A 12,285-nucleotide genomic window follows, 5' to 3' on the forward strand; every position below is an offset into this window, starting at 1 on the left:
GTTTTTCGTCATTGTGTCTTTCAACTGATCATTGTGTTTTTTTTAAATACTAATAACACCGTTGTGTAATAATAATACGTAAATGTAATGAAAAATACCAACAAATTATCTAATACTAAACACAATGATGAATACATATTACACATTAACCTGAAACGTAAAATACAATAATGGATACATATAACACAATGACCTGAAACGTAAGACACAATGGTAAAATACATATAACACAATGACTTGAAACGTAAGACACAATGGTAAAATACATATAACACAATGACTTGAAAAGTAAGACACAATGGTAAAATACATATAACACAATGACCTTAAACGTAAGACACAATGGTAAATACATATAACACAATGACCTGAAACGTAAGACACAATGGTAAATACATATAACACAATGACCTGAAACGTAAGACACAATGGTAAAATACATATAACACAACGAATTGAAACGTAAGACACAATGGTAAAATACATATAACACAATGACTTGAAACGTAAGACACAATGGTAAAATACATATAACACAATGACCTGAAACGTAAGACACAATTGTAAAATACATATAACACAATGACCTGAAACGTAAGACACAATGATAAATACATATAACACAATGACCTGAAACGTAAGACACAATGGTAAATACATATAACACAATGACTTGAAACGTAAGACACAATGGTAAATACATATAACACATTGACCTTAAACGTAAGACACAATGGTAAATACATATAACACAATGACCTTAAACGTAAGACACAATAGTAAATACATATAACACAATGACCATAAACGTAAAACACAATGGAATCTACATATTACACGATGGCTTGAACGTAATACACAATCAACATAAAGCAAATGTTGAGCACAAAGACACAGTGACAAACGAAAGACACAATGACGCAATCTTTATTTTAATTTTTATCTTTAATATGAGTATCCGTTGAAAAACACAATGACCATAATATATAACACAATGCATAGAAAACCCAATTAAAAAACACAATAGATAACCAAATAACACAATACAAAAAAACCCACCAACTTTTTTTATTTTTATATAAAAATATGATATTCATATTAAAGATAAAAAAACGCTCGTTATTTTGGTAAAAAAAAATTCTAAAAAAAACGTCGTATGAAAAAGTTATAGACGTTTTAAAATGATGGGGGAATTGACATGTGCCTTGCATGTGGAGAGAGAGTCTTCATAAGTGAATTATTACCTTCATGCCCTTCTCATATATTTTTATTTTTAAATTAATCTCCACCATCCAATCTAAGATCAATAGATTATATTTCTTCTCACCCTTCTCATTTTTGTTGTCCTTTTCATTTTAACTCTACCCCACAATTTAAAAAAGTAAAAGATTTTAATGACTGCAGCTATAATGATTAACCAAAAAAGGTTGAAACAAGCAAACCATCCATTCTTATACTTTTGAGGTCAAATCTACAGTTATTCAACTTATACTAGTAGTCATGATGTATTAAAGTAGTCACAAACTCTTGACATTGACTATTATTCTTTCTACCCACAAGGCCAGATTGTTTGGTGTAGAGATCAAACCTCGACCAATCTTTTTGACCGAAAAGTCAAACCAGTCCTTTCGACCCGAAAAGTCAAACCATCTTTAAATCTTATTGTTGAATATCAGTCTTAAAGTGTGATACTCAGTACTCACTATCATGTCAACAATGAAAAACATTCTATTTTTAGCAAAAACTAAAGGTAAATTAACTTGTCGTCATCATCATCACTACAAAACATCAAATCCAACACATGGATTTTCTTCCATTTAGGAAAATGTTGTACATGTTTGTACCAACTCTTTTCAACAATGAAAAACAGAAAGAATGTATGTATGCACAAAAGAAAAGTTTACCTGAACGCAAAGAGAAATAATATCTGCAAAGCGAGATAAAGACTTGGACGAATAAGCAGCATCAAGAGAAGGATCCACCATTCTTGACAACGCTTCTATATCATGAAGCCTAGGAACCGCCCATCTTACCAAATATTGCTCCCCACGAGCTCTTGATCTATAAGTATAATAGTAGTTATTTTTTAACTATACAAAATACAATAGACGTTTCATCTTAAAGGTGGCAAACAGGCAAAGTGGTCGAGTTGTGTCACGGATCAAAAAGATATCCGGTAAAATGAGTGATTATAAAAGTTTGAAACTCGGGTTGTGTAACTACTATTTATCTTTTTAATTTTTTTTGAAAATTCTAATAAGAATAAGAAAAATCAAGTATCCCTCATACTTGAAAGTCAAGAGTTAACTTATTAGATGGATAACCTGTCATGAGCTTTTCGACCGGTGAGAAGTTCTAACATAACAACTCCGAAGCTATAAACATCACTTTGGTAAGTATAACTTCCTGACTCCAACTCCGGGGCACCATATCCCGAACCTTGCAACTAATATAACAATAACCTAACTGTCAGAAATCAGTTACTAAAATTTCAATGTGAAAGTTGTTACACGAGATACCTACCTCACTAATGTAGCTCAATGGTATTAGTTGAGCCAAACCGCAATCCGAAACGCGTACATTGAGCTCTTCATCAAGCAGAATATTTGCTGACTTGAAGTTTCGGTGGACAACAAGAGGTTGACAAGCCTCATGCAAGTACCTAATAAGCAAAACAATTAAATGAAGAATTACTTGTAGTTAATACTTGATATATAACATCTAAGAAACACTTATGGTAACCCTTATGCATTCTATAAGCATATAACCTATTAAAGGTTTCAGCTTGTAATCTTGAGACACTTTTGTTGACTTTCGACCAATATGACTAGTTTCACATCTAGCTAAGCTATTAAAGTTTACCCATTTGACCTGTTGGAGATAAACTATAACCGAACACGGGCCATGTTAGGATAAATGGGTCGACCCTCTTTCAAGTTATGAAGTGGATGACGGTAAAGTTGAAAGATGTACTCACTCCAATGCTTTTGCAGCTTGAAGTGCCATATTTACACGAGCTTTCCATGAAAGTTTCTCATGAATATCTTCATCTAGATGCAGTGCTTCATGTAATGTCCCATTTTTACAGTGTTCATGGACAAAAAGTCTTTGACCATGCTCACAACAGTAACCAACGAGTCCAACTATATTTTCATTTTGAATTTTTAAGATACTTGACACCAAGTTCATGAAATCTTCATCACTCCATTGCCTTGAATCTAAATTCTCCAGTTTCTTTACAGCCAGTAGCTAAAAGAACATAAAGTGAATAAGTTTGTTAGTAACGGCGACAAATTTAACCTATTTAGTTTTAAGAAAACATTACCTTCCCGTTAGGAAGGTGGGCCCGGTACACTGTGCCAAGCATGCCTCTGCCAATAATATTTTCTTGAGAAAAACTATTTGTATATTGTTGAAGGGATGAAATTGAGAAAGATCTTGAAGAATCTATGTTTGTTGATATATTTGGGCCCGTTGATGGAATTGGAACCGGTTTAACAACGGTTCTTTCTCCAGTAAGAGGTTGTGGAGGTAAAGGTGGTGTCGGATTCTTGGAAATCGTTTCCTTATTTTCCTCTCCTACAAATTTATTGTAGAAGTTAGTTATGTTAGTTAGTTGACACGTCAGCATAGGTTGTCACAAGTTGGTTAGTTTCTTTATCCCTTTTCTGTATAGACAAGCATGTAAAACGTATAGTTTATATCTTAATTGATGTTGAAAGTATTTGGTTTGACCCGAAAAGTCAAGTTTTGACCTCTTTCGTTTAGAATAAAGGGAGCAAAGCATATTAAAAGAAAAGGATTAAACATACCATTCTCTTTATGATGAGATTGATATGAAGAAGACTCTTTTGGCATCGAGTTCTTTGTATGATCGCCAACTTTGATGGCTGACTTTTCTTTGCGCCATCTTGAGACATAAATGCAAAATCCAAGTGCAAATAAAGCAAGAATTAAGAATCCAATAATGACAACTGACACGACTGTTTTACTCAATCGAGACTTGGAGGGGTGCGGTATCTCTGAAGAAGACGGTCCAAATACTTCAAGTCCGGGTGGTTGTGAGTCGAAAGGTGATGACAATGGAGACAAGGCTGGTGATGAAGGAATAATAGTTGTATTAAAGGGGTTCGCTTTGCTTCTGCATTGCATGAAGGTGTAACTATTATTTTCATGCAACAATTTCCAATCTAAAACACTTATTATTGTTTTTTTTTTTACCTGAAATCTGGAATGTTTAACAATTTTGGAGGTATTGGCCCAGAAAAAAGATTATTCTCAATATCCCTATGTAACAACAAAATTTTTGTTTCAAGTGATCATGTATAATAATCAAAGCAAAAAATGATGAAAATTTAGAAAAAAATTATATGGAAAAAATGTAGTACAAATCAACAAGGGGAAGATCTTGCAACACGTCCAGTACACCGGTAAGAAAATTGTCCTGCAAGTGCCTGCAAAAAAGAAAATACTCAAATAAGATTTGGTCGTCAAAATCAAACCACAAAGGGTGACATGGCATGATTTTAAACTTGAAATTGCAGATATCACAGCACATAACTTGTGTAACAAGTAATGTTTTAAGCGTGTTAACTATGTTTCTTACAATGTGGAAATTAGTGTCAAGTTCGCCATGGAAGGAGGTAAAGGACCACTTAGATTATTAGCAGACAAATCCCTGCAACAAGACATTAAATTGAAAATATAGCTACAAGTTATAAGAATAAAAACATGACATACAAACTTGTCTTAATAAAACTTAAATGAAACAACAGGATTAACAAAAAGGTGTACAGATTAATCAAGCCCTTAAGTTGTTGAAAGGAATCCGGAATGTCACCGCTCAAATTAATAGATAACGAATTATTTGAATATTATTTGAATTATAAATTTACGTTGATCTTGTATTTAGTTGGAGATCTATCCCTAAAATATGGGATATAGTTTGTATATATATTCATTGTATTGAGTTGGGAAAAATCAATGAGAATTACACATTCCTTTATGGTATCGAGCCAAAATTTTTCCCAACCCTAGCCGACATCATCTTGTCGGTCTCCATTCTCTTTCCGATCCCCTTTCTTACTTCTCAACCATGGACGGTAAAATTCATCCCGCAATAACCGTCTCGAATATCAAGACTTTCATCCCAATAATTCTTGACAACGAGAGTGCTCAGTACAACACGTGGTCCGAGCTCTTCCGTATTCATTGCACGGCTTACCTCGTTGACGATCACCTCCAACCCCGCCGCGAAGGATCATCCTCTACGTCGGCACCCGTTTCAACAGACAAGGACAAATCCATAGCCCCTCCACCACCAGAAGAATCCTGGAAAAGGATCGATGCGATCGTACTCCAGCGGACCTACGGTACGATTTCGGTCGAACTAATACAAACAATCATGAAAAGGAATACTACCGCCTACGATGCTTGGATCACCTTGGAAAATTTGTTTCAAGATAATAAAAGCTCGCGAGCTCTGCACCTTCAATCCAAACTCATCAATACTCGTCTTGACTCGTTCAAGGACATGGCTGCGTATTGCCAGGAGATTAAAGTTCTCGCCGATCAACTTGCAAACGTTGATGTCCCCCTCACACAGACACAACTGGTTCTCAAGGTTCTCGGCGGCCTCACCGAGCAGTATGCAACCATTGCAGCGATCCTACGCAACACAAATCCATTACCGGATTTCAATTCCGTCCGTTCTAGTCTGTGCCGTGAAGAAACCGAAAAAGCCGCCCTAGCCCTTCACTCCGCACAGGTGGCTGATCACGCACTCGCCGCGAAATCAGACCCGTCATTAACTGACGGTTCTCACAACACCAGCAGATTTGATCAAGGCCGAAATCGAGGACGGGGTCGCGGACGCGGCCGCGGCAGTTCTGGACACGGAAGAGGGTCTTCGTTTACACAGCAACCAGTCACCCCGTGGGCTCCGTTCCTCGGGTATTGGCAAAATAATTTTCCGGGGAACTCACAATGGCAGCAGTGGGCATCAACACCGCCGTGTCCGTACCCGACCTCAACCCGACCAGTGGCACCACCTTCGGGTCAAGGGATTTTGGGACCGAAACCGGCACAGGCATACAGCATGGGATACACGCCTACCGACATCGACCAGGCTCTTCACACCATGTCTCTCTACCATCTGGAACAACCCTGGTTTATGGATACGGGCGCTTCGAACCACATGACAAACCATCCAGGTAATTTTACGTCTTTTAAAATACTGGTAGTTCACGAAACATTATAGTTGGCGACGGTAATACCATCCCGGTAACCGGGCAAGGAAATCAAACCCTACCCCCGCCATTTCCCCCACTTAAACTAAATAAAGTCTTATTAGCACCTCACATAATCAAAAACCTTTTATCGGTTCGTCGCTTAACAACTGATAATCAAATTTCGATTAAATTTGACCCGTATGGTTTTCTTGTGAAGGATCTCAAGACCAAGGCGCGCATCCTTCGCAGCAATAGCTCCGGAGATCTCTACCCGCTCACACCACAGGTCCTCTCAAAAATTCGCCACCCTTCTTCTTTTGCAGCTATTTCTCAAGACGTGTGGCGCCAACGGTTGGGTCACCCGGGTCCAGAGTCGTTAAAGTCCCTTAGGAAGTTTGATTTTATTAAATGTAATAAGATTCATTCGAAACTTTGTCAGTCATGTGTGTTTGGTAAAAGTGTTAGACTACCTTTTCTTAATTCCATTACTTCTACTTTTTTACCATTTGATTTAATACATAGTGACTTGTGGACTTCTCCCATTATTAGCACCGGTGGACATCGGTTTTATATTTTATTTATCGATGATTACACCAATTTTCTCTGGACCTACACACTTAGCCACAAATCTCAAGTTTTCTCTATTTTTAAACAATTTTCTAATTAATTGAAACTCAGTTTGAACGCAAAATCAAACAGTTTCAATGCGATAACGGTAAAGAATACGCTAATAACTCGTTTCACACCTTTTGCAAACAAAACGACATGATGTTCCGGTTTTCTTGCCCATACACCTCCTCCCAAAACGGTAAAGCGGAACGCAAAATCCGCTCGATTAATAATATCATTCGCACTCTCTTAGCTCACTCCAATCTTCCCAACAACTTCTGGCACCATGCACTTGAAGTTGCTACATACCTAATAAATATCCTCCCATCCAAAACACGAAACAACCTTACACCGACCCAACTCCTCTATCACCGTTATCCATCCTATGAACATCTTCGAGTGTTCGGATGCCTTTGCTACCCTCTCATTCCTTATAACACGATTCATAAACTCCAAGCACGGTTCAAACCGTGCGTTTTTCTCGGGTACCCCAACCAACATCGCAGGTACAAATGCCTAGACCTCACCACCCACAAAGTCATCATTTGTCGTCACGTTCAATTTGACGAGACTACTTTCCCATTTAAATCCCATACACCTCCTCCCAAAACGGTAAAGCGGAACGCAAAATCCGCTCGATTAATAATATCATTCGCACTCTCTTAGCTCACTCCAATCTTCCCAACAACTTCAACTTCTGGCACCATGCACTTGAAGTTGCTACATACCTAATAAATATCCTCCCATCCAAAACACGAAACAACCTTACACCGACCCAACTCCTCTATCACCGTTATCCATCCTATGAACATCTTCGAGTGTTCGGATGCCTTTGCTACCCTCTCATTCCTTATAACACGATTCATAAACTCCAAGCACGGTCCAAACCGTGCGTTTTTCTCGGGTACCCCAACCAACATCGCAGGTACAAATGCCTAGACCTCACCACCCACAAAGTCATCATTTGTCGTCACGTTCAATTTGACGAGACTACTTTCCCATTTAAATCCCTTAACAAACCCTCCAAACAAGAGTATCGCTTCCTAACCGAAACCCTACACCCTATCCTTTGGCCACATATCAGCCATAATCCTACAAACACACCCTTTCCACCTTTGGCCTCCCCTGCCCAGCACACCACGGCCCAACACACCCCCTCCACATCAGTTAACTCAGTCCATCCAACACCACCCATTATCCACACCTACTCCCAAAGACCAAAACCCCCTACCCATCCAGTTTCGATGCCTTCCGCTAACCGGACATCACCCGTCCCCGTTGCCATTCCCCAACAGTCCCGTCCAGATCCAGTTCCTCCGGAACCGGCTCCGTCTCAACGCACCATACGGACTAGATCAATGGATGGCATTATCAAACCAAGACAACTTTTCAATCTCACCACTTCTTCTCCCGTCCCTATTCCTCGTAGTCAGTATTGCCTTGTCCTCACCCGAATGGCGCCAAGCTATGAATGTCGAGTTTAGTGCCCTTATTGAAAACCAGACGTGGGATTTAGTTCCGCGAACTCGGGACATGAACATTATCCGGAGCATGTGGCTCTTTCGCCACAAGTTTAAGGCTGACGGTTCACTCGAAAGATATAAAGCTAGGTTGGTTTGTGACGAAAGAAACCAACAACTGGGAGTAGATTGCGGAGAAACTTTTAGCCCGGTTGTTAAACCGGCCACAATACGAACCGTCCTATCGTTGGCATTCACTCAATCATGGTCCATTCATCAACTTGATGTGACCAACGCATTCCTACACGGGAAATTACACGAGATCGTTTACATGTATCAACCGATGGGGTTCCACAATCAAGATTATCCGGACCACGTCTGTCGCTTAAAGAAATCATTGTACGGTCTCAAACAAGCTCCACGAGCATGGTACCAACGGTTTACGGACTTCGTTACCACTATGGGATTTGTTCAAAGTCGGTGTGACAATTCTCTGTTCGTCTATCATCACGGTAACGACACGGCGTATCTCCTCATATACGTTGATGACATAATCCTCACCGCCTCTTCCGACGCCCTTTGTACTCACATCATGGCAAAGTTGGCTGCCGAGTTTGCAATGAAAGATCTCGGGGAACTAAGCTATTTTTTGGGCGTATCCGTTAAACGAACCGGGAATAACCTATTTTTGTCTCAGCAAACTTACATGGGAGATATCCTAGATCGAGCGGAATGTCAGATTGTAAATCGGTACCTACACCAGTCGACACAAAGCCAAAACTCAGCACTCATGACAGAATCGACTTTCAAGATCCGTCACTATATCGGAGCTTAGCCGGAGCGCTTCAATACTTGACTTTTACACGACCGGATATATCGTATGCGGTTCAACAATTGTGCATACACATGCATGCGCCGAAAATGTCCCACTGGCATGCTTTGTTACGTGTTTTACGTTACATCAAAGGCACACTATCATACGGTCTCACTTTGGGTTCGACAAGGGCATCATCGCTTCATGCATATACCGACGCGGACTGGGCGGGCTGTCCGGACACGACAATCTACCGGGTACTGTGTCTATTTTGGAGATAATCTACTTACTTGGTCATCCAAACGACAATCTACCGTATCTCGATCAAGCACAGAAGCTGAATACCGAGGCGTTGCGAATGTGGTCGCAGAAATTTGCTGGTTACGCAACTTGCTCCTGGAACTACGGCGACCTCTCACGGTTGCTACACTCGTGTATTGTGACAACATTAGTGCTATCTACCTGTCGGGTAACCCGGTTCAACATCAGCGAACTAAACATATTGAACTCAACATTCACTTTGTCCGTGAGCAAGTCCGTCGGGGAAATGTCCGCATCGTCCACATGCCCACTCGTTTTCAAGTGGCAGACATTTTTACGAAAGGCCTTCCCAATATTTTATTTGAAGACTTCCGCTCCAGTCTTAGCATTCGTCCTCCTCTAGCTTCGACTGCGGGGGAGTAATAGATAACGAATTATTTGAATATTATTTGAATTATAAATTTATGTTGATCTTGTATTTAGTTGGAGATCTATCCCTAAAATATGGGATATAGTTTGTATATATATTCATTGTATTGAGTTGGGAAGAATCAATGAGAATTACACATTCCTTTATGATTGAACAATGATTGTTGTTCAACGACCTATAAGTGTATAACAGAAAAGAGTTGATAAAAGAAGATTACATATAGTCTTGAACTCATGATAAAGATAACACTTGAACACAAAACTTACAAGTCTGTCAGTTGACCTAGCATAGACAAAGATTCGGGCATGCTTCCCACAAGTTGGTTTCCAGACAGAAATCTAACAATAAGTTAAAAACAAAGATGTTATTTCACTAAAAAAATGTTATTCTTGAAAATAAATATTGTTAAATCGTTAACATACAGCGTCTTCAATGTAAGTGGCAAATTTGATGGGATACTGCCTCCAATGTGGTTATTGCTCAAATCTCTGTGCATTCGAAGACCGATTATAAACATACCAACATGAAGAAAATTATAAATTATAAAAATTTTGAATTACTTTTGTCACTAACATTTGTATGATGGAAGCAAAAGCTCCCAAATTGTCACTGAGTTCACCTCCCAAGCTAGCATTGTTAAGGACTCTGCATATACTCAAGAGGTAACTAAAAAAGTTGATCAAATTATTTTTTCAAGAAAATATGATAATTTATTTCATACATCCCGGTTATGTTGGAATTCACGCATTGGACGCCTTGCCAACCTCCTGAACATGGATCTCCTGATCCAAATCGCCATCCAAGAAGAGGGGGGAAACCGAGGGTCGCGTATAGGCTATTTATTGCTATAACTGTAACAAAGAATTTGTATAGAAAGATAACAATAACAATAATAATAGTAATAGTAATAATAAACTAAAAATTGTTTTTGTTTTGTTATTTGCATTTTCTCAAGAACTATGGTTTGTTTAAACAAAATTCAAGTGCTATTATAACATCTCCCCCTCTTACCGACCAATATTGTAGGGTGTGCATGAAACCGAAATAACGAATCTAAACAGAAACTGAAGGTTTGGTTTTTATGTTTTCACAAAAACCAAACTTTCGGTTTGGTTTCGGTTTTGCATGCAATTAAAATTCAAAACCACAAAAACTGAACTGGATTTATGAGTTATTTTATTTAGTTTTGAATTTTTAGTAATTTATAAAAGTTTAATAAATGGTATAACACAAATATTTTAGGCTAAATTCATTATGTTTGTTTGGACCCAAAAAATTTCAATCCCGAATGGTGAAACCGAAAATACCCAGACCGAACCCAACCTGAAAACCAAATCAAAAAATAAATTTTGGTTTTTGGTTCGGTTCGAGTCCAAAACCACCACAAGTAATAGTAATAGTAATAATAAACTAAAAATTGTTTTTGTTTTGTTATTTGCATTTTCTCAAGAACTATGGTTTGTTTAAACAAAATTCAAGTGCTATTATAACATCTCCCCCTCTTACCGACCAATATTGTAGGGTGTGCATGAAACCGAAATAACGAATCTAAACAAAAATTGAAGGTTTGGTTTTTATGTTTTCACAAAAACCAAACTTTCGGTTTGGTTTCGGTTTTGCATGCAATTAAAATTCAAAACCACAAAAACTGAACTGGATTTATGAGTTATTTTATTTAGTTTTGAATTTTTAGTAATTTATAAAAGTTTAATAAATGGTATAACACAAATATTTTAGGCAAAATTCATTATGTTTGTTTGGACCCAAAAATTTCAAACCCGAATGGTGAAACCGAAAATACCCAGACCGAACCCAACCTGAAAACCAAATCAAAAACCAAAATTTTGGTTTTTGGTTCAGTTCGAGTCCAAAACCACCACGAGTAGCTCACAGGTTTGTTTATATTTGCATAAGGTGTTACAGCTAGTGTTTGTAAAATTAATGAAAAATTATGTACAGATAAAAACTAACTTCAATACTCAACAAAAAAAAAAGTCAAGTTAAAAGACTTACAATCACCAGGATCAGTAAACCCGAAACAACTCGGTATAATTGAAACTAACAGTGAACCCACAACAGCAACAGTATAAATCTTGAGTTCTGAATTCCACATCATCAAACTATGCCCAAAGAATTCAACTTTAATGGTCTTGAGTTCAACAGATAAAAACACACACTGAAACAGAATGTGTTTAATTAATCATATTAATAAAATCTAAGACAAACCCACATATAAAAATTCAATCTTGGAAGAAACAAACACAAAAGATTGATCTTTGAGCAAAAAGGAATAAAACCCCATGAGTGAATTCATGTGAAACTTACTGTGTGAGCTGGATATGAGCAGAAGAACAGAGCAGAACAGAGTGTTAATAACTGTTAAGTATGTGTAAACAAGAACCCTAATAAAAATGTGAAGAGAGAAAGTGATGGTGGCAAAAAGCAAGCAAGCATTTTGCTGCTTCAGTTTTCTTTCTTTAG

General features: G+C 38.0%; 1 protein-coding gene across 1 annotated transcript; it reads right to left on the reverse strand.

Annotated features, from left to right (window-relative positions):
* Positions 1–1,853: 1,853 nt before the first annotated feature.
* LOC143553026 (protein STRUBBELIG-RECEPTOR FAMILY 1-like) lies at positions 1,854–11,974 on the reverse strand. Its single transcript, XM_077043101.1, has 17 exons — positions 11,818–11,974; positions 10,526–10,655; positions 10,378–10,449; positions 10,227–10,292; positions 10,071–10,142; positions 9,940–9,979; positions 9,520–9,575; positions 4,795–4,842; positions 4,607–4,678; positions 4,389–4,454; positions 4,222–4,287; positions 3,813–4,141; positions 3,326–3,579; positions 2,978–3,249; positions 2,524–2,662; positions 2,325–2,446; positions 1,854–2,061 (listed from the first exon to the last, which is right to left on the reverse strand). The coding sequence occupies exons 1-17, from the start codon at positions 11,918–11,920 to the stop codon at positions 1,854–1,856; spliced, it is 2,115 nt and encodes a 704-aa protein (XP_076899216.1). The 5' UTR covers positions 11,921–11,974.
* Positions 11,975–12,285: the final 311 nt, after the last annotated feature.

This window comes from Bidens hawaiensis, unplaced genomic scaffold (assembly GCF_021521415.1).
Source record: "Bidens hawaiensis isolate Kalapana, Puna unplaced genomic scaffold, B.hawaiensis_p1.1 tig00017066_1, whole genome shotgun sequence".
NCBI classification, from domain to species: domain Eukaryota; kingdom Viridiplantae; phylum Streptophyta; class Magnoliopsida; order Asterales; family Asteraceae; genus Bidens; species Bidens hawaiensis.

Bases quoted from the DNA above. Each gene is read 5' to 3' on its own strand.
- LOC143553026 (XM_077043101.1), bottom strand. From the start codon at position 11,920: ATGATGTGGAATTCAGAACTCAAGATTTATACTGTTGCTGTTGTGGGT. The intron at 9,980-10,070 runs GTAAGTTTTGTG...ATACACTTATAG, and splicing joins CTAGGTCAACTGACAGACTT to GTCGTTGAACAACAATCATT. The intron at 4,142-4,221 runs GTAAAAAAAAAA...CATGCAATGCAG, and splicing joins TTAAACATTCCAGATTTCAG to AAGCAAAGCGAACCCCTTTA.